Source organism: Hipposideros armiger, unplaced genomic scaffold, assembly GCF_001890085.2.
Source record: "Hipposideros armiger isolate ML-2016 unplaced genomic scaffold, ASM189008v1 scaffold_524, whole genome shotgun sequence".
NCBI classification, from domain to species: Eukaryota; Metazoa; Chordata; class Mammalia; order Chiroptera; family Hipposideridae; genus Hipposideros; species Hipposideros armiger.
In genome coordinates this window covers 959,131-981,099 of record NW_017731874.1, presented here as the reverse complement: position 1 = coordinate 981,099, position 21,969 = coordinate 959,131, and the positions used below count along the sequence as shown (strand labels likewise).

At 36.3% G+C, this 21,969-nt stretch overlaps 1 protein-coding gene across 1 annotated transcript in view; it reads left to right on the top strand.

The window, feature by feature from the left end:
- Positions 1–21,969, top strand: part of ARHGAP21 (Rho GTPase activating protein 21) — a 117,825-nt gene that overhangs the window by 78,816 nt on the left and 17,040 nt on the right. The window contains 7 exon segments of the mRNA XM_019668316.1: positions 3,795–3,824; positions 5,130–7,026; positions 13,331–13,489; positions 13,630–13,732; positions 16,943–16,979; positions 19,321–19,446; positions 20,988–21,272. Coding sequence (XP_019523861.1) covers positions 3,795–3,824; positions 5,130–7,026; positions 13,331–13,489; positions 13,630–13,732; positions 16,943–16,979; positions 19,321–19,446; positions 20,988–21,272 — 2,637 coding nt within the window.

The window sequence follows — 21,969 nt, the reverse complement described above, 5'->3', positions numbered from 1 at the left end:
ACCAAATTCTTCTGGAGGTGCTCAGCTCATCCTTGAGGAGTGGCATAGAAAATTTAATTTGGTTTAAAACTTGACTCATGTAAAGACGGGTATATAATAATACATTTCATAATTTACAAATGACAGTGATAGAACGTTGAAAAACATGAAGTAAAATTAAAACTAATTCATTATGTTATTAAACTAATGCTGGTCCTAGCACTCCTTTACGTGGCAGCATCATGTTTTAAATTGACATATATTTTCTAGACCAACTGAATAGTATTACATTCATTTTAGTCACTTTGACAGTCGTTCATAATGATATTTTAGATTGTGATATTTTAGGTTCATATTTATAAGGTATTATTACAAAATAAAAAGCATTTCCTGTTTCATTTTCAAAAAACCAAAATGGTTTTGTTACCTTCTCAAAAGTTTGTGTATGAATGAAGTAGCCACCACCCATCAAATCACCTAAACAAGCGGGGCTTGAAAATATGTACATTGTTGAATAGTCTGCTGATAGGAGAACTCAGCCTGGGCATTCTTTTCAGTGACTGTCTCATGGACTCAAAATTAAACTTTAAGTTATCAGTCCTGATAGCTGTAGAGATTCTTGGGTGTGTCTGTGGCGTTTTGAGCCTCCTTGGTGCTGGCTTGGGTTAAACACAGCAAGGTGAAACACCTTTTCTGGTGTAACAGGGAAGAAAGCGATGGTACTGGGGTTTGAACCCAGGCAGGCCAAAGGCTAAAACTGTCATCTAAGCTAAACCACAGTCATCTACTGCCATGCGTAACTCCACTGAGGAGTTAGCATGGCTTAGCACAGCCACTCTGCTGGTTAGTTCAAGCTGTTATTCTCAAATCTCTGAGTCTAGTGTTCTACAATATTAATATGTCATTCCATGAAGATATGATGTAAATTGAGAAATGTAGTTTAATCCTAGTTTTTCTTTTAGTTGTATTACAATTACTTTCAAAATAATCGCTTAATGTTTTTCATAATCAGTAGAGTAATCTATTGAAAATTAGATATCCATTTGTCAAGTGTGGATCAGGGTGGTCCTGCCTAAAGTGTAAGGAAATCAGGAGTAGGAATTCTGGGTGTATTTTTTCATATTTGGCAAGTTTGTATCAGTTTGTTCTTTTTTTTTTTTTTTTTTAGCTGAGCTATCCTGCCACCTGTTCAGGCCGGCTTCAGGCCCAGCTCAGGCTGGGCATCGAAACGCTGTTGCTCAGAGCTCAAACTCTTGAGCGAGCTCTTAGCCAACTGAGCCACCCGGCCAGCCTGTTCTTTTTTAAAACCTGTTTTTAAATAATGACAAGAATAGTACATGCTTGTTAGAAAAGTTCTGAATAAGTTGGAAAGTTATAAAATATCCACAGCATCCTTTTCTCCCATGCCCCACTGTGGCATGGTTGGCATGTATTTTACTGTATAGACAGACATGTAGTTATTTTTGCTTGTATCATAGGTAATAGCGTTCAGTTAACAAGTCAGCATGCTAAAGTAAAATGGTAGGCAGGAATTTAACCTTACCAGCTTATGTATTCTCCAGGGGTTGTTTTGTTTGTTGTTTGTTTTTACCATTTACAAGACAATGTAAGTATCATAGGTATGGTTATAGTGATTTTGACACAACTCAACTAAAACTGAAGTGAAAGATTGTTTTAGGATTATGTAGTTACTGTTAGGTATGGTACATACAGTCAAGATCCAGATTGTTAATATTAAATAATACATTTTTACTTACTGAAACATGGATAGGTCAGACCATGATGTCTCAGTGAAAGACCTGGTACTTGATGGCCAAGCACTCAAGGGCAAGCATGCCACAGTCACAGCTGTGAGCAAATTACAGAATTTTCAGTTGTGTTTCCAGAATATAAAACCTCATCAATGGGTTCCATGTCCACATCAAAGAGTTGAATATTGTGATTTGTTCTAGATGATCCACCCAATGTTCGCCCAAGCCCTGATGGAATCCTCCTTGAAGGAGTCTAAAGCATTCCTCAGTAGGTTGTTTTTAGTGGAACACTCACAGGCATCAGGGGGAAGACGATCCCTTAAGATGCATACTGTCTATTGTAATTTACTTCCCTAAATTTTTTCTGAAGCTAATTTTCTGAAGTTATATATACCTCTCAGGATAGCCATAGAATTATTCCCAGGTGTGTCCATGACCTACCTGGAACACATATGCTACAGTGGCCTTAGGGCACTGCTAATTTCCCCCACAGATAATAATTGAATGATATTGGTTCCCAAACTTTATGAGAATGGGGAACTTTAGATGATAGATAGATAGATAGATAGATAGATAGATAGATAGATAGATAGATATAGATAGATAGACTTTTTTAGTGTTCATGAACAGAGAAAATATATGAGGAAATTCAGTAATGCTCTTGAGTGAATTCACATTTTATTCATTGCAATTATATCTGTGTACATTAGATAATAGTTCTGTATATGTAAGAATCCTGTTTATTCAGTCCACTGTTAATGCATGGTGCACGTGGATGTACTTAAGGACCTTAACTTTACCTAGAAGTGGGGACCCATGATATAGACTATTTAGTGTTTAGGGTTGCTATATAGGAATCTTACAGATGTCTGAAGAATGTGAAGTATTTTTTCAACTATTTAATAGTTCCAGTCATACACTTCTGTTATTAAAAGATAATATTCTTCCCCAAATTTGAATAAAGGCGGTATCTTTAAATTATTAGTTCTAGAACAACATGCCCTAACAGAAATTCTAATCAAATTTGTAATTTCCCATTTTAGTTTTATAATACACATTAGTGTAGTGTAGAGGTCTTGAGAAGTCAAGAAACTTCTGAATCAACCTTTCCCTACATCATTGACCACGGAGAACACTTCCCTCCACCCCATTTCAGGTGATACCTAATAAAATTGCACAAACACAATGTGGAAAATACTGTATCAGAGAGTTCATTCGTCCAGACACAGTTTTCATGTCATGGAAAAAGCAGGGTGTGAATAGAATCAGCACGAAAAAGATAGGTTTGTCATGTCAATTCACATACCCAAAATATATATTTTGATTGACTGTATTCATGCATTTAAAATATTGTGGCTTGCATGTTTTCTTTTATCTACTTGGCTTTAATGTCTCACTGCAATCTAGTTTTACGATATTCATTATAAAAAGAATTACTCTAGAAGTGATATTTGTGCCTACTCAGGAGTCATTTTCATAAATTAATAAAGCAGGACAAAAGATACAGTGTTGAAAGGTCTTAATTTTTGAGTGAAACCTATTTAATAAGTCATTCTTTTCCCCCCAAATCCTAGTGTAAAGGCAGCTGCAGTCAGCTGACAGCTTGTGGCTATGCTCTGATTTATAGGGGGAGGAGGAGGTTGTACTATTTTAAATGCATAATAGAGCATTCGTTTCGTCATCTGGAAGCAGAGATGGAAGAAGCTCAGGGGACATGAGAGACAGCAATGTTGCTCTTGTGGAAGGGAAGCTTCATAGCACGTTGCCAGACAGCCGTGCATATCGAAGAAAATATCAGTTAGGAATGCATGGCACCTGATGTATTTTGCTTTCAAGAGTGGTAGACAAATCAAATGAGAACCAGATAAAAGCCTAAGGGAAAGATGCTCCGAAGGATACTGAAGTTATTCTTTATGCTTCACTGCCCTTTACCTCTCTTGGTACCTTCCAGAGAAATCAGTATAGATGTATTTTTAGCCTGCTGTTTCCAGCATCAATATGACAACACGATTCTGTCTTTATATCAGTAAGCAGTTTCTACTATGTTTTCCTATTTTCTGCTAGCTACAATTTACAAAGGATGTCACAGCTCTGGTAAGAGATGCACAGAAGCCATTTCCTTGCTTTTTAAGTCATGTTTGTTAAAGATTTGTAATAAGCCAGTTGATTAAAATTGTGAGTTTGCTTCGAGAAATCCCTCCATAGTGTTAATCTTACTAATTTGCAGAATGTGTTTGTGATATATGGTTTTCTCTATTGTTTTAATTTTATGTTTTTTTTTTGTATCCTGCACATAACTGGTGTTTAAACATATTTTCTGCATCCGTATTTTTTCTAAGTATCTCACCCTCTCTCTTTCCCTGATACTTTGCTGTGATGTTATGTTTATGGCTGTGCTTGAGCTTGCAAGCTGTCATCTAATGCAAAGACAGGATATGATGATGGTCTGGAATTAAGCTTGTTTGGATTAGGGGAGGATATGTAATATGATACCACGCCTAACTGTCTCAGATACTAAACATAGCCTGGAGTTGTATCCATTAGCTTTGTTTTGTAGACTGTATTTAATTTCAGTTTTTTTTAAGTTTTTAAAAATATTGCTAGATAATTTCACAAATAGTTGATAAAAAATGATTTGAGCTGCATGCCTGCCTGTTAGTAACAGAGAAATGTCTCCTTATAATAAGTAAAAGAGACCAAATAAATTTGTACAATATAATTTTGCATTAGCTTCAAAAATATAAATTATATACAGAAAGATGAATTACCTTTTGCATATTTTTATGCCTTTAATATCTGTGTCTACTTTCTTAAACATGCCTATTCCTCTCTTAATTTAAATATCAAAATACTTAACCTGGCTATTGAAAGATCTAATTTATCAAAATGGATTGTTTTGGGGGGATTCAATAATCATTAATTGACAAGATATTTAACTTATGATAGCAGTAGTGCTTAAAAATGTGTTCAGTTAAGATTTTTAATATTTTCACCTTCATCCTGGCAAAAGATCAGAATCTTCTTTTGCTGAGATTTATCAGGCAGCCATTTAACCTGTCGACTGCTGAACAATCGTAAAACTTGAATGGGGAAAATGTTAGAAGCAATCTGGCTACATCTAATTGGGTGGGGGGAAATGTTGGAGTGTTTCAGATCCTTTGAGAAAATAGGCAATTGTGATTTATATTTGTTGCACATTCTACAATTTATTTGATTTCTGAGAGACTAGCCCTTTTCTAAATTTGTCGAGCTCCCTTATGTTTGCTTGCATGCCTGCTTTAGTGACTGTCAGTCAGGAACAAGGCAGGGCACAGTGAAATCACACAGTGCATTGTCGGAATGGGAATTCTTGTTCTTTTTATGAATTTGTAGTGACGCTTTCCTCTCATTTCCACGTAGGCGTATTCTCAGGATGCCTACCTGAAAGGCAATGAAGCCTACAGTGGCAATGCCCGCAACATCCCCGAACCTCCACCAGTCTGCTATCCCTGGCTGCCGTCCGCCCCTTCGGCCATGGCACAGCCACCTGAAGTGTCCCCTCCAGACTCGTCACCGAGCAAACAGCAAACCAGTGCACCAGTACTGACCCAACCTGGCAGGGCCTATAGAATGGAAATACAAGTGCCTCCATCACCTACAGATGTTGCAAAGTCCAACACAGCAGTGTGTGTTTGCAATGAGAGTGTGAGGACCGTCATTGTACCTTCTGAGAAGGTTGTAGATTTGTTAACTAATAGAAACAGCCATACGGTTCCTTCACATAGAACTGAAGAAGTGAGGTATGGCGTAAATGAGCAGCCCTCTTTAAAAACGGTGTCAAGAACCACATCACCATCGTCATCTGTCCCCACTACCCATCTACTTCATCAGCCTACAGGCTCCAGATCGTTGGAGCCTTCCAGGATTTTACTCAAGTCTGGCAATTACAGTGGACATTCAGAAGGAATCTCCAGCAATAGATCTCCAGCTGTGGATTCTCCTTCCGTGTCTGTTAATCATTATTCTCCAAATTCCCATCAGCATATAGACTGGAAAAACTATAAAACTTACAAAGAGTATATTGATAACAGACGATTGCACATGGGTTGTCGGACAATTCAGGAAAGATTAGATAGTTTACGAGCAGCCTCTCAGAACACAACAGATTATAACCAGGTGGTACCGAACCGCACAACTTTGCAGGTACGACGCCGCAGCACCTCGCATGATCGAGTGCCCCAGTCCGTTCAGATCCGACAGCGCAGCGTGTCCCAGGAGAGACTGGAGGACTCTGTGTTAATGAAGTATTGTCCACGCAGTGCATCGCAAGGTGCACTCACAGCCCCGCCCGTTAGTTTTAGCAATCACAGAACTCGTTCCTGGGATTATATCGAAGGACAGGGTGAAACCTTAGAAAATGTCACTTCTGAAAATCAAATACCGGATTCAAATGGAGAACGAAAACAGACTTACAAGTGGAGTGGATTTACTGAACAGGACGACAGACGGGGTATTTATGAAAGACCTAGGCAGCAAGAAATCCATAAATCTTTTCGAGGTTCAAATTTTACTGTGGCTCCAAGTGTTGTTAATTCTGATACTAGGCGAATGAGTGGCAGAGGCGTGGGATCCGTGTCTCACTTTAAAAAAATCCCGCCAGACCTAAAAACACTGCAGCCAAACAGAAATTTTCAAACTGCTTGTGGAATGTCACCGCCTCAAGGTATTTCACAAGACAGGTCACCTCTTGTGAAAGTCAGAAGTAATTCTCTGAAAGCGCCTTCTACGCATGCCACAAAACCACCATTTAGCCAGAACTCATTTGTTTCCATCAAAGACCAAAGACCAGTAAATCACTTGCATCAAAACAGCCTGTTGAATCAGCAGACATGGCTAAGAACTGAAAGTGCCCCCGATCACCAAGTAGAGACTGGGAAAACCCCCTCTTTGCCTGGACCTTCTGCTAAGCCTGTCCCTCAGATGAGTGAGAACTCAGGCACTTCAGATGTAGAATTACCTGTCACTCAAAGGAGTCAAGAATTAAATTTACAGGAGGCTGAGCTTCAGCAATCAGATGCTTTAGATAATAAAGAAACTGTCATCCTAAGAGAAAAACCTCCATCTGGTCGCCAAACACCACAGCCTTTAAGGCATCAGTCTTACATCTTGGCAGTAAATGACCATGACACCGGGTCGGATACGACCTGCTGGCTGCCTAACGATGCGCGCCGAGAGGTCCATATAAAAAGGATTGAGGAAAGGAAGGCCTCCAGTACCAGTCCACCCGGTGACTCCCTGGCTTCCATTCCATTCATAGGTGAGCTCATTTACTGTCATTGGCTAATATGTCAAATATTTAATACATCTTTTCAGCCAAGTATTATTTCTAGTTCAACAGGCACAGAAATTTTACTCTGATTTTAAAACATTTGTTCTGAATTTCCTAAGTTGTGTCATAAGCTTTTAACCTCCTTTTCCATTTTTTCTGTTTAAGACTCTGTATTCAGTACCCACCTTTTATTTTTATTTCAGTGAAACAAATTCCCGCCATCTGGGGCCAAAGGATTCAGGAAACCAAATTATACCTAGTTGATGATTTAACTGAATCAAAAGCCAGGCAGAATGGTTTTGATAATTGCAATCAATCTTTCATTTAAACAGTGCTTTTCACTTTCTAAAGCTTATTTCTTTGTAAATTTAGCTTGGGCTGAAAGAAAAGACCTCTTCATTGTCAAATTACTTTATTTTAGAATCACTCCTGGCTTGGATTTGGAAAAATGACCTACATTACAAGCGTGTTTGCCAACCTAGAACATCTATCAGGTTTACCGAGTCTCTAGCCTGTTCCCACACACCCCAGATATATTCTCTACAATATAGCCGTAGTGATATTTTAAAATGTAAATCAGATCCTGTCACTCCTCTGCCCAGAACCCTGTTTACTTTCTCTGTTACCCAGAATAGAATCCCATATCCTCCGGTGGCCTACGAGGTCCTCCGTGCTCTGCCCTCCAACACCACTCCACCTCTGTGACCCCATCTCCTGTCTTCTCCTCTTCAGCCACACCAGCCTTGCAGTCCTGGGACATGGCAAGCATGCGCTGCCTCGGTGCCCTGGCACTGCCAGTTCCTAGCCCTGGAACACATGCCACAGATATTCACAAGACTTTCTCTCGCTGCATGGGTCTCTGCCTATCTAAAATAGGTACTCCCCACACCTACACAGAATCTGACATTGTCTGTTCCCTTAAGCTACTTTATCTTCATATCGCTTTGTCTCCACTTGACATGGTTTGTGTTTTTTGTTTATTACATGTTTCTCTGCAGAACTAAAACATAAGCTGCAAGACAGCTAGGATTTTAGATCTTTTGTTCACTTCTGTGTCCTTACTGCCTAGAGCATGCCCGGCATATAGAAGGCACTCCAGAAATATTTGTTGAAATAGTAGTAGGTTAATGATAATTTTAAGATATGGTTAAATGTATAGTAAGTGAATGAAAAAAAAGTTCTCATCATAATTGCTATGCAGCTCTAAAACATAATCTGCTAACAGGATGATCACATATGCCCTTAGAATTATCTTCATTTAATAAATGAGAAATTTAAGGTATAGAGAGGGTAAGTAATTTCACTAAAGTCACACAGTTAATAAGCGGTAGAGGTAAGAGCTTCCCTGATTCTGCCAGAGGGCACCATTTATGTAAAATGCATTGTGAAGAGCGCCCCCTGGTGTTGTGTGATGTAGGTAGGGGACTTGCTTTGAGGCCAAAGCCCATCTGCTTATCGTGTTACCCCACAGGTTCATGGAAAGTTCTCCATATTTTACAATATAATGAGCTTCTCTTTGAGTAATATTTAGTAGGAGTTTTTCTTTTCTAAAGAAACTTTTTAAAGCTGTTGAGCTATTGGACTGTCAGGTGATACTATCAGAATCAGCTTTAAAAAAATGTCTACATAACTTGTATTTTTTATAAATATAATATATTCAAGTTGTACACGTTATGGGGAATCACAGCCTAAATTATACTTATATTCATAGCTATACCCTTAAGACTATGCGTAAAGAATAATAGAACTTTATTGTAAGTAGAACTTAATACATCATCTAGATATTTCATAGAAGTAACTGAGGACTAATGATTGTTTTATGATTTTTTTTAAAACATGAAAAGCGCAATAGCCTATGGCTATGTTTCATAGGCCTGTGCGATCTTTCCAGAATAATGGCATCATAGTTTCTTCCTACTTAATAAGAATAATATACTCAGATTATATTGGAGTAATAAAAAATGTGCTAGTTATATCTGTTAATATTTCTTCCCACTTACTACTAAATACAGGAATAAATAAAAAAGTCAAATATATTATTAAACAGAGAGCTTTGTCTTAAATATAAAATAAAAATCCATATAGCTCTGTATACACATAGATTTAGAAAAATGATTAAAATAAACCATTTTCTTCATTAAAAATTAAAATGCTCACTGATAGTTCTGATCAGATTCTACTTTAGGTACTGATTAGAGCCTCCTTCATAGTTCCTAGTGAGTATCTTTTGTTTTATGAACCATGACTTTTAAAAGTCACCCAGCACAGAAATATTTGTATAGTCCATTGATTTCCTATGTGCCTCCTAGAATATTAATATATAGCATACGGTTACTATGATATGTCAATTTTACAGCATCAGTGGAATAGGGTAGAATAAAAAAAACTGAAATAGGAACATAGAATTTATTTCACTGTGTTTCTATATGTGATTGTTGTCCATGGATGTAAGCATTCTTAAAAGTTTCTAGGCCCTGAGGTTGAACGACAGCAGTGCCTCCTAGGTTTTTACAGCATTTTCATGGCTCTTATAAAATTGAATGCTGTTTGAAATAAAGGTATGGAAAAGAATTTAGTTTTAGTATTAATTTTTAGAGCATAATATGAAAAGTATACTTTTGCATAATATATACTATTTGCCTTTTTACTGTGGAAAGCTTTTTTAGCTCTTTGAACTAAAACTCCTTTGCTATAAACTTGAAGTCCAAAAAATATTTGTTAGTCTGCTCTAGTGACTGTTGTTAAATATATAAATAACCAATCAATAAAGGAGTTCTCAGCATTTCATTAAGTATATGACGAGGTGTGATAAAAAATGTTTAATTTTAAAAATTTTATTACAGTAAAAGACACAATGCCATTAATCCCCTGCAAAATACTTGCCCTCGCTTCGAACATACTTATCCCATCATTCTTGCCACTTTTTGAAGCAGTTCTGGAAGTCCTCTTTTGTGAGTGCCTGTAGTTGCGCTGTCGTGACTGCCTTGATGTCCTGAATCGATTCAAAACACTTGATGGTCATTTTGACTTTGGGGAAGAGCCAGAAGTTGCATGCACTGGTGAATAAGGTGGATGAGGATGCACCGTAATGTTTTTATTTGACAGAAATTTCCATACCCGAAGTGATGTGTGACATGGAGCCTTTCTGTTGTGATCACAAAATACCGTGAATGCTGCTGCGAGTGCCATCCAATGGAAAGGCAGGGATCTTCAACACGGGAAGCAGCATGTCGAAACTTAGTAACAGTGTGTGATAAGTTTCAGCTTGTTCGGTGCAGTTAGTCGGGTGTGAGCTACAGTTGAGAGAAGGTGTGTTTTAAAGTGTGCCGTAAATCATCCTCCATTATGACAACACTCCGTGCCACACATCACTTTTGGTACAGCAATTTCTCTCAAAAACATTATGATGTGTCCTTATCCACCTTATTTACCGAATCTGGCACCATGCAACTTCTGGCACTTCCCTAAAGTCAAAATGATTCAGGACATGAAGGCAGCCACGAAAGCGCAAAGACAGTCACAAAAGAGGACTTCCAAAACTGCTTCAGAAAGTGGCAAGAATGATGGGACAGGTGTGTTAGAAGCGAGGGGGAGTTTTTTGAGGGGGATTAACAGCAATGTGTCTTTTACTGTAATAATTTTTTTTATTTAAACATTCGCTGTATTTTGTTATCACACGTTGTAGTAAGTCAAAAGAGATTGAATGCATACCTCCAGGAAGTCCAGTCATAAAAATAATTGTTTTTGAAGTTTTGTTTAATGCTTAATCCATGTACCATTTGCATTTCATTCCATGATTTTACGTAAATTTGATTTTACGTAAATAAATATAAAAATGTTTTGAATTACTTTGCAAAGCATAAAATTGATTCTCTTGAAGGATTTCCTGCAACCTCTTGTGGACATTCTCTGACACATGTGATCACCACATATCCTTAGAGGGATGGTTGCTCTGCTTTGAGAAACATTGTTTTACAGGAACATCATCTCAGTTTTTCAAAACGCCTTCCTGCATTTTTTATCCACTGGGTCGTCGGGAAAGTCATGACATATTTTTCTATGTTTTTCAATGCAAAAATGTGTCATGACTTTCCCAACGACCCACTATATGGATTTATGCAGGTTTGTTCTGACCACTCAAGTGAATGCTTTCACTACAGAAATCTTTTTAAACAATTACAGTGCTATGTAAGCCAGATAACCCCTGTGTAAGCCAGAATACAATATTTTCCAATTCATATCAGTATTCACGAATCCATATCAGAATTGTGAACTAAAAGGTTCTATAGACCAATTTACTTTATACATATTTATCATTGGAAAAAAAACTTTGTTAACTGTGGTAATTTAAATAGTAATGGCAGTTTTAAAGAATACTACAATCTATAGTAAAATTAAATTTTTATCCTTAACTATTTTAAAAACATCAGACATCTCTTTGCTTTTGGAAAAAGAATGCTTGCATTCTTATTGACATATGATATTAAATTGTCGTGGACTTAGTAAAATTGACTCATATAGAAATGAGTCTATTGCTACATTGCACAGAGCTGCTTTTAAGAATATTGTAAAAACATTAAGATAGCCAGAATTTACCAATTTTAGCCATAAAATAGAAATGTTATAGTTTTGTACCATTATTAGTTGTCTTGATTAAAATGCTATCATTAAGATGATAGAGCATTCTTAGAATTTGGTCAGAATTAAAATATTTGACCTTTTAAAGCAAGGAAACAAAACCCTGTTTCATCATATTGTATTCTTTAAAGGGTTTCATTATGACTTTATAAGGCTTGGGGCATTTAATTTTAAGGTTTATGGTTCTGGTGTCTTATTAAATTACATTCTCTTGGCCTAAAATATTAGAATTTAAACCACTGATGTTTTTATAAGAATAAGAATTTTGAACAGAGCTATTGTTCACCAATTTGGAAAACAAATATAATTTATACTTATAGAGCGAGAACTCTGATATCAGACTGTTTGGGTTCAAATTCCATCCCTATGACTTGGTAACTTTTCACAAGTTACCTGTTTGTCTTGGTTTCTTAAAACAGTACTTCCATACAATAGTCTATAAAATAGTACTTACTTCATAGAATTTCATAAGAATTAAATGAAGTAATACATGTGAAGTGTTTAAAATGATGCTAGTACCTAGTAAGCACTACTAATGTGTTAGTTATTGTTATTATGCATATGTATTCGCATATACATTTCTTCCCATGACAGATGGTGAACAGACTTTTAAGCTTAAAATTTGTAACACCTAAAATATTTATATTTTTATAAGGGTACAAGGGGCTAATGTAGATTTCTCCTCTGAGGGCCTGCATCTACCTGGGGAAGAGGGTGCTTTTTCTGATTTGCACTAAAGTGCCAAATAAACTAGCAGTGGCTATCTTAGTCCATTCAGGCTGCTGTAACAAAAATCCCATAGACTGGGTGGCTTAAACAACAGAAACTCATTTCTCACAGTTCTGGGGGTTTGGAAGTCTAAGATCAAGGCCCCACCAGACTCAGTGTCTGGGAGGGACCCGCTTCCTAGTTCATAGATGTTGTGTCCTCACATGGTGGAAGGAGCAAGGGAGGTTTCTGGAGTCTCTTTCAGGGCACTAATCCCATTCATGGGGTTGGAGCCTAATCATGTCCCAGAGATCCTACCTTTCCCATCACAAACACCATCACATTAGGGATTTGGTTTTAACATATGAGATTGGGGGACACACAAACATTCCATCCACGTCAGTGGCCTCAATAATGTGTAACTTCTTCTGGCAATTATAAACTGTACTTCCTTCTTTTTCTACAAAAATTGAAGGTACACTTGAGTGTCGGGGTGAGGAAAAGGTGAGGTTTTAGGAATTGATACTTTGAATGTTGAGCCTCAACCAATCATCTTGCTTGGCTGCCTGAAATGATAATGTGTAATGCATTTAAAATTTGGGAAATAATGATTTTGGGGAGATGTATGATTGTTCTGCTTTTGTGTTAGGTTCTGAATACCTATAAACTTTGGTATCTTGATTATCAGTGAAGGTATTGGGAGAAGCAAAAGAAGCAACTCACCTAATTTCTTATTCCATACTCAGAATTATTTGGAATTACTAGTGTAATAACTGTGTAAGTAGATTTTTAACAGGCTGAATATATCATTTATTGGTACTTCAGTGGTTAAGTGTTAAAATCTTTTTCTGGTTCTTTTAATAATGATTATTGCTTATTCTGCTATTGTTATTATTAATAACAATTAGCTCATTCAACATTTCAATATTTTTATTTTATCTAATAGATGAACCAACTAGCCCTAGCATTGATCATGATATTTCGCATATCCCCGCTTCTGCTGTCATCTCAGCCTCTGCCTCTCAAGCACCCTCTCTAGCAACAGTCCCTCCCAGCCTCACAACGTCAGCTCCTTTAATTCGGCGTCAGCTCTCCCATGACCAGGGTACGTTTCAGTGAGTGGTTGCGTAAATCATCTCTCATTCTTCATTTTTCATTTAGAATACGATGACAAACTGACCGTTTCACCATTAACAGAATCTGGAAACTACTCGCAAATGTTTAAATGTTGGATTTTAATTCCAGAATCAGTTGGACCTCCCAGCCTGGATGCCCAGCCCAGCTCCAAGACAGAGAGATCAAAATCATATGATGAGGGCCTGGATGATTACAGAGAAGACGCAAAATTGTATGTCTCAAGCGCATTATTTTAAATATTTATTTGTGGGTATGCAGTATGACGTCGACATATCAACATTGAATTTCATGACATCTTCTATATTTTATAACTTTGTGACATTGGAAATGCAAATAAATAAAATCAAAGTTGTTATTTGGTAATATAGTAATTGAATTTTTAAATTAATACTTAAAAATCCGTAATACGCAAACATAATACAAATATACGTGTTACGTAATCACTCCCACTCTGGGCCTCTGGCCACCCAGTTCTACTTTTAGACATTACTGTGTTACTGTTTTCTGTTGTTTATTTCCAGAGTTATTCTAAGTATAAAACCACATACACAGTTTATATATGCTTATGTGTATGTGTTCTAATTATTTTTATAAACTAATGATAGATGCTGTCCACTGATCTGGGAGATCATTACGTGCATATACAGAGGGTGCCAAAAAAATGTATACACATTTTAAGAAAGGAAAAAACTATTAAAATTATGCTGATGGTAACTACTTTGAGCAAGTCTTGTAATTGCAGAAGTCAAACGTGACTTGTATTCTTTTGTTATCGATATATATTGAGGATTACAATTTTAATACAGTTTTTTTCCTTTCTTAAAATGTGTATACATTTTTATTTGGCACCCTCTTATACCCTTGACTCATTCTTTTTCATGATTACTTAATTTTCCATTGAACAGTTACACCATAATGCATTTAACCAGTGCTCTATATTCTATTAATAGACATTTAGATTGGTCAAATCTTATGCTACCACAAACAATATTTCAGTGACTATAGTTGTACATAGTTCATTTGGCATATAAGTGAGTCAGTATGGTATGGTTGGAGAAAGGATTGTTACATCAAGGGGTATGTGGATGCTTTATTTTTATATCCATTGTCAGTTGCTCGCCACAAAGATTATACCAAATCATGTCTCACCAACAGTATTCAAGTCTCTGCTGCTCCCTCACCGACACAGCATGTTATTCAACTTTTGATCACTTCGTAAATCTAATAGTATCTTATTATAGTTTTAATTTGAAAATGTTCTTATTATTAATTGAACATCACTTCATATAGATTTAAGAGATGTTTATATTTCTTTTTCTGTGAACTGCTTTTTCATATCCCTTGCCCATTTTCCTACTGGTTTTTCTTACTAACTTCTGGGAGCTCTTTATATAAAGGAAACTAGCTCTTTTCTGAAGTAAGTGTTGCAAGTCTTTTCCTAGTCCGATAGTTTTCATTTGGTTTTCTTAATTTTTCTGAACCATGCAAAAATTTTAAACATTTATTTTTTGCAGTCAAATTTAGGATTTTTAAAATAGTTTTTGGATTTTGAATCATACTGAAAAAGCCTTTCTGTCCTCCAGAATGATAACAAAATTCTTCCATGTTAACTTCTCAAATTTGTATGTTATTCCTTTTCTTTTTTTTCTTTTTTTTTTGTATATTTACAACTTTGCTTAGTCTAGAATTTATTTTATTCTAAAGAGCCAACTTTATGTTTTCTAGTGTCTCTCAGATGTCACAAAAGCATCTATTGAATATTATACTTTCCAACTGATATTTTATCATTATTATATACTAAATTATTATAGGTATTTAGTTTTATTTTTAGATTCTGTTCAGTTTATTTATCTGTTTATTCCTATACACCAGGTTCTGTTAATTATAGTGTTTTTATATGGTTGGGATAGTGTCCCTCATTACTTTATGTCTGTTTCAAATTCTGGCTATTTTTGTTTATTTTACTATTTGAACATTAAAATCTATTTTCTAGTTCTTAAATTCCTATATTTTCATTGACACAATGTTTAATTTAGAGAATACCGACATCTTTATGATATTGGACCATCTGTAAAGAACAATGTCTTTTTTATTAGGGTATTTTTGTATAGATTCTCTGAGGCTTCCATCTGATGATTATCTGTATTCCAATAAAATTAGATCTTCCTAGAACAGCTATTTGAGGGGAGTTTGTGTGAGGTGTGGCCAGGGCGGAGGTGCAGGCTAGCAGAAATTTTTCTAATGAGGCAGGGATGGATTTGTGAGCTCTTTTAACATTTACTTCTCCCTCACTGAAAGAAATAAGTAATTGCCATATTTCAGAGCCGACTTTATCCTACACCCTGCTTCCTGCAAAGATGGCAGGACTGTATGCTTTCTTTTTTGTTCTCATCTCCCCAGCTACCCATGGTGATAAATGAGGCTCCTATGAACAGCAAAACACCCTGTTGCCCATTGTTCCAAACCAGGGAAGGGGAGTTTGATCTCAGAGAATAGTGCACTCACTGCAGTTTTGGTAGAGATGCCACCAGTGGTGTCCTCTCTTCTTGTATCTATTTTTTACTTCACTGCATTTAACCACCTTTCTTCATATATTTTGGTTCAGCATTATAGATGTCTCCTGACATTGTTGGAGATTTAGTGCGTATGTTTGTTTCTGGTTACCTTGTTGTTTGGGGTAGTTTCTGAGAGGAGAGGACAGTGTCATCTGCAGTCACATCTTAAAACCTTAAGTTCCTTAAATGAATTTGGTATTAAAAACAACAACAAAAAACAACTTTGTTCTTTATCTAAAGTTAAATATTTTTGAATAACTAATGTGAACCTGTCTGGTGAAGCCCTACGCCTTTTCAGGGCCAACTGTTGTTCTTATTGAAACTATCCAGAAAGTGGTCGAGGGGCAGAGTGGTCGGCCATGACTAGCCTTGACTCCCCTGCCACGTTTACCCTTCAGCATCTGCAAGCTGAATGAGTACAGACATGCTGTTCTGTCTGTATCTGACTGTTGATGACAACTACTTACCAGTCTTTATTAACACTGTGGAAATCCTCAATAGATCGTTGCAACTATGGTTACCTAATAATAGAAAGCCCAGTGTTTGGCCTGAGTTGTGTAGCTTTTCCTTGATCTTAAAAATAATAATAATAAAAAAAAAGAATAAGAAAATTTCACACTTTATGCAGAAACAGTTTTAATGTACCAGATCAGCTAAGAAAGCTTTTGTCATTGAATCAAAAGTTAAAGAAAGTACTTATAAAATTAGCTGTTTTTCTCACTTGCATTGAACAGAGAACATTTAACGTGTGATGATGAAATGTCAGCTCATTAATGAAAGTTTAGTTGTGATATTCAGATTATTCTTACACCTTTTGAGGTATTTTATGCACCACTGAAAATATTTCTGTGCTTCTATTCCAACAGGTCTTTTAAGCACATATCTAGCCTGAAGGGAATAAAGGTTGGTAGTCAATATTTTTAAAATATCAGCAAATGATAAATGTTTTTATTTACCTTAATTTACTTTAGTTCTTTGTAGAGAATTATTTCTCTTATCCATTATAGACACTTCATAAATGCCATAACCTTTTATTCTGTAAGTTTCGAGTGCATTTGGAAAATGTTATGTATAAAGTGTTCTCTTCTAATTTCTAAACATAGTCATCAAGTATATAATACTGTGTACATTATTATGCTGGTTTTTCTCACTTTATCAGTTTCTGGCCCAAAATTGAACTGCCCAGCAATCCTTCTGTATTTTATTGTATGTTTGTTTTTTTATCCTCAAAATTATTGTTTTTTTCTTCTCTGCCCTCTCTTCTACAGCCTCCCCCTGTCCTTAATCGTGTGCCCTCCCCTCAAGCCTCATTGTAAAAATGAAAACCTGTTAGCCAGGAATTTCCTTATTTTACCTTCTCCAAAAATATTAGATACCTTCATTTATACCCACATTTTCTGCCTTCTTTACTCTTATCTTAAATATCGTTGTACTTAGAACATTTTCCTATTAAAAACCAGCACCCACATTTCTTCTTTGGATTCAATTATTTCTCACGTTCTCAAGACCCCTCTCTTCTGCAAAATCACTCTTTCTAGTGGCTCACTCATTCATCATCATATATAAGAACATTCTACTGTATAAGAGTGTTCTAAAAACCTTCCTTGAATTCATGTTTTCTGTTTTTTACTCCTCATTTCCACTTTTCACAGCAAAACTCCCTGAACAAAAAAAGAGGTCCCCAGAGGGCCGGCCGAGTGGCTCAGTTGGTTAAGAGCTCGCTCAAGAGTTTGAGCTCTGAGCAGCAGCGGTTCGATGCCTGGCCCGAGCTGAGCTGCCGCCGAGCTGGCAGGATGGCTCAGCTAAAAAAAAAAAAAAAAGTCCCCAGTTTCCACTTACTCATATCACCTGTTTCTCAGCCCACACACATCAGAGTAATCCTGTTCCTGCCAAGGTTACTGGTGACATTCAGGTTCCCGAACTAATGGTTACTTAGATTTTTAACTTATTTGACTTTCCAGTAGTATCCAACACAATTTCCCACTCCTCTCCTGAAACACTTTCTTCTCTTGGTTTCCATGCCTAATATGTAAAATGATGGACTAGCCAGAGCTGGTTCTGACCCCTGTTTCCTCTCTATCCAGCCTGATTTCCTTGATGATCTTTCACTGAGGTCTCCCGAAGTTTACACCGCTAGCCTTGACCTCTTTCCCAAACTACAGCTCATGTACACTACTGCCTGTATGATGTTTGGATGTTTAGTAAGCAATATCAGGTTTACATGCCAAAAAGACCTCAATCACCTACCTCCAGACCTGTTTATCCCTCAGTTTTTTCCCTGTCTCACTAAGTCAACTTCTAGTCACCCAGTTGTTCAAGCCATAAATCTAGGAGTTAGCCTTGTTTCTTCTTCCCCACCCTCCCCCATATCAAGTCCTGTCACCTCTACCTCCTGAATCTTTACATTCCTCCCTGAACTCACTTAGGCTACCTTAGTCCACGCTGTGATCTTCCCTCACCTCGATCCCTCCAGCAACACACACCCCTTTTCATGGTTGTCCCTTTTAAAATCCCTTTTCCATGTAGCAAGCCAAGGACTTTTGACCTGTGGAATTAGATCATGTCACTCCCCGTTCCATCATTTAATGGCTTCCTTTATACTTCCTACATGGCCTAAATAACCCATAATTAGCTATTTCTCTTACTCAAATTGAAAAGTTAACATTTAAAATGCAAATGATGAATGTATATTCATTAGCTGTATTTTCTCCCTAAACTTTGCTTCCCCTGGCTTTTCACGGTTGGCTGTTTTTGAAATTTTTCCTCCAGATTTGAACTTACATGTTCCATCTTCAGAGAGATCTGGTGTCAGCACCACTAATTTATATAATAGCTACTGCTCAGTCATTCGTTATTGCATCTCACTGTTTTCATTCTTGAAATGACACTAATCACAATCTTGTGTTTTTTTATCATTTCCTTGTGTTTTTCTTCTTAGTCTTCTTTGTCTTTTTGCACTAAAATGACATCTCTTGAGAGCGGGAAAATTATACTGTTTTTATTATTTTTTTAATGATTAAAAATTCCTTCAGATGACTTTTAAAAAAATGATGTTGGTCAGTTCACTTATTTTTTAACAAGACCAGAAATTTTCTAATGTAATTGATAAAGTTAAGATTTTTTCAAAAATAGCCCTTCACTTGCAACATTAAATAGAAAATGTTTTCAGTAAAGCAATTTCAGTGTGCAAATATTTATAAAGGAAAAAGCTGACATTTCCCTGTTTTCTTGGCCTTTTCTGTAGACCACAGACAGCCAGAAGTCATCGGAAGACTCTGGATCCAGAAAAGGTTCTTCCTCAGAGGTTTTCAGTGATGCTGCCAAGGAGGGGTGGCTCCATTTCCGCCCGCTTGTCACAGATAAGGGCAAGGTAGTATGTTTTCTGAGTTACTGTGAGCAAATGAAATGCAGGCCTTAAAAAATAAAGCATAGGGCCGGCCGAGTGGCGCGATGGTTAAGAACTGGCTTGGGACGCCAGAGGACCCCGGTTCAGATCCCACATATGAGGGCCAGTGACACTGCCCTCCACAAAAAAAAACAAAAAAAACAACAAAAAAATAAATAAATAAAGCATAAAGCCTATATACATAAAATGGGAAAAGATCCAGAATAAAGAGTGGAAAACCTCATCAATAAATATCTTTTTCTACATAAATGAAAAGTTATTTTTTTTAAAATTCTAATCACCGATTTAATTTTATACTTTTTTCATTGTGTGTATCAACTACATATAGAATATATTGTCTTATATTTTAGTAATGTAAATAAGAAATTGAAATATTTAAGAAGAAACTCTGCATTTATTCTTAAGTAGCTTATTAGCCATAGATTAACACAGAGTAGCCCTTTAGGGAGCGGCACTTTTCCATATTAATAATTAAATTTTTTTAATTTAAATTTTCCCAATTTATTTTTTCAAATTGCCTTTATAATTTCTTTGTTTCACTTTATTTTATAAATATTGATTTATATAAATGAATGTCACAGTATCAATAAATGCTTCATTAAATGAGTCCAATACAATGGAAACTTTGCTATTAAATTCCCTACAATTTGTTTTTCTAATTAAAGTTTATCAGGGTGACAGTCATTAGTAAAGTTACATAGGTTTCAAGTGTATAATTTTGAAATAACGTCACCTATGTATCACATTGTGTGCTCACCACCTAGAGTCAGTTCTCCTTCCATCACCATATATTTGATCCCTTGTACCCTCATCTACCTGTCAAAGAGTTTAAAATTTTTAAGGAAACTCATCTTGGATGTGGCCCTTGTTGCTTGACCATGTAAAGTCGATGAGTTTTGTTAACGGAATTCATTACTTGTACAGATTGTTTTGGGATCTCCTTATGCAGTGTTTGTCATTTGCATGATCTATGACTTGTCTTAAGCCTGACTTTCACTCAAAAGATTTTTGTGGCTGAGTGTTTTCTTTTTTTCTATTCCTTTAGCATTTAAAAAAAATATATTTTGCTTTACTTGTTTTATCTCAATTACTTTTTGTTGTTTTTTTTTTAGCTGAGCCATCCCGCCACCTGTTGGCAGTTCAGTGGCAGCTCAGCTCGGGCCCGGCATCGAACCGCTGTTGCTCAGAGCTTGCACTCTTGAGCGAGCTCTTAACCATCTGAGCCACTCGGCCGGCCCTTTATTACTTTTTAAATTTTATTTTCCCAACCAAATTAAAGATTTCACTATCCTTGATTTTTGGTATGAATACATTGCCTAACCTGGTTTACACTTTACAGTTTTTATCTTTCCTCTCCTAACAAGTAGATAGTGACGTAAATCAGACACCTGCTACATTTTATATACATTTATGCATGTTAACAGCATTGCTTAATTACTATTTTTACTCTGTCAGTAAGACTTAGCCAAATATGAAGTATTTCTGAACTGTTTCTTGTTTTCTAGAGAGTTGGTGGAAGCATTCGGCCATGGAAGCAGATGTATGTTGTACTTCGGGGCCATTCACTTTACTTGTACAAAGATAAAAGAGAACAGATGACTCCATCTGAAGAAGAACAACCCATCAGTGTTAATGCTTGCTTAATAGACATCTCGTACAGTGAGACCAAGAGGAAAAATGTGTTCCGACTTACCACATCAGACTGTGAATGCCTCTTTCAAGCAGAAGACAGAGACGATATGTTAGCATGGATCAAGACCATCCAGGAGAGTAGCAACCTCAATGAGGAGGTATGTGTTCAAAATGATGCTGATAGAATCGGACAGGTTCACAACAATTTTCCCCTTATTTTTTTTCTTTCAGAAGACTGAAAGAATTCAACACATTATCGAAAAAAATTAGAATATGTTATTTTCACTTAAAAATAGTTGATTAAAAGGAAAACTCAACTGTAGCTATTTTATATTATTTCTATTTATTGGAAAATCACCATTACTGAACTGGAAAAATACTCTGCATATCTTTTCGGAAGAAATGAATCATAGGTCAGGAGAACTAGGTTCTTAGTCTGGGTCATTACCATTAGGATTAAGTAATTCCAGATCCGTCTCCTTATCTCAAAAAGAGGACTGTTGTGTGGCTTAAGTTATAGTGAAAATGCTCATCAAAACAAATTACTGTGTAAATGCAAAGAGATACTGATATAACTTTTGTCAATGGAATTATGGCTTTAAGAATATTATATAACTTATTGTAATACAATAAGTGGTTTCTAAGAAAACTTGCATTATGAGAAATCATATTATAAGCCTGGTTTTCTTTTTAATAGGGAATAATATTTAGGGACTTAGAGAGTTTCTGGTTCACAACCATCAAGACATTTTTAAAGCAGGAATTTCAGAGGTAAAGGTAGTTTTTTAAGTACATGTAACTATAAATTTTAGGGCACAAATTCAGCAATGATTAAGTGTAGCTTTTACTCAAGAG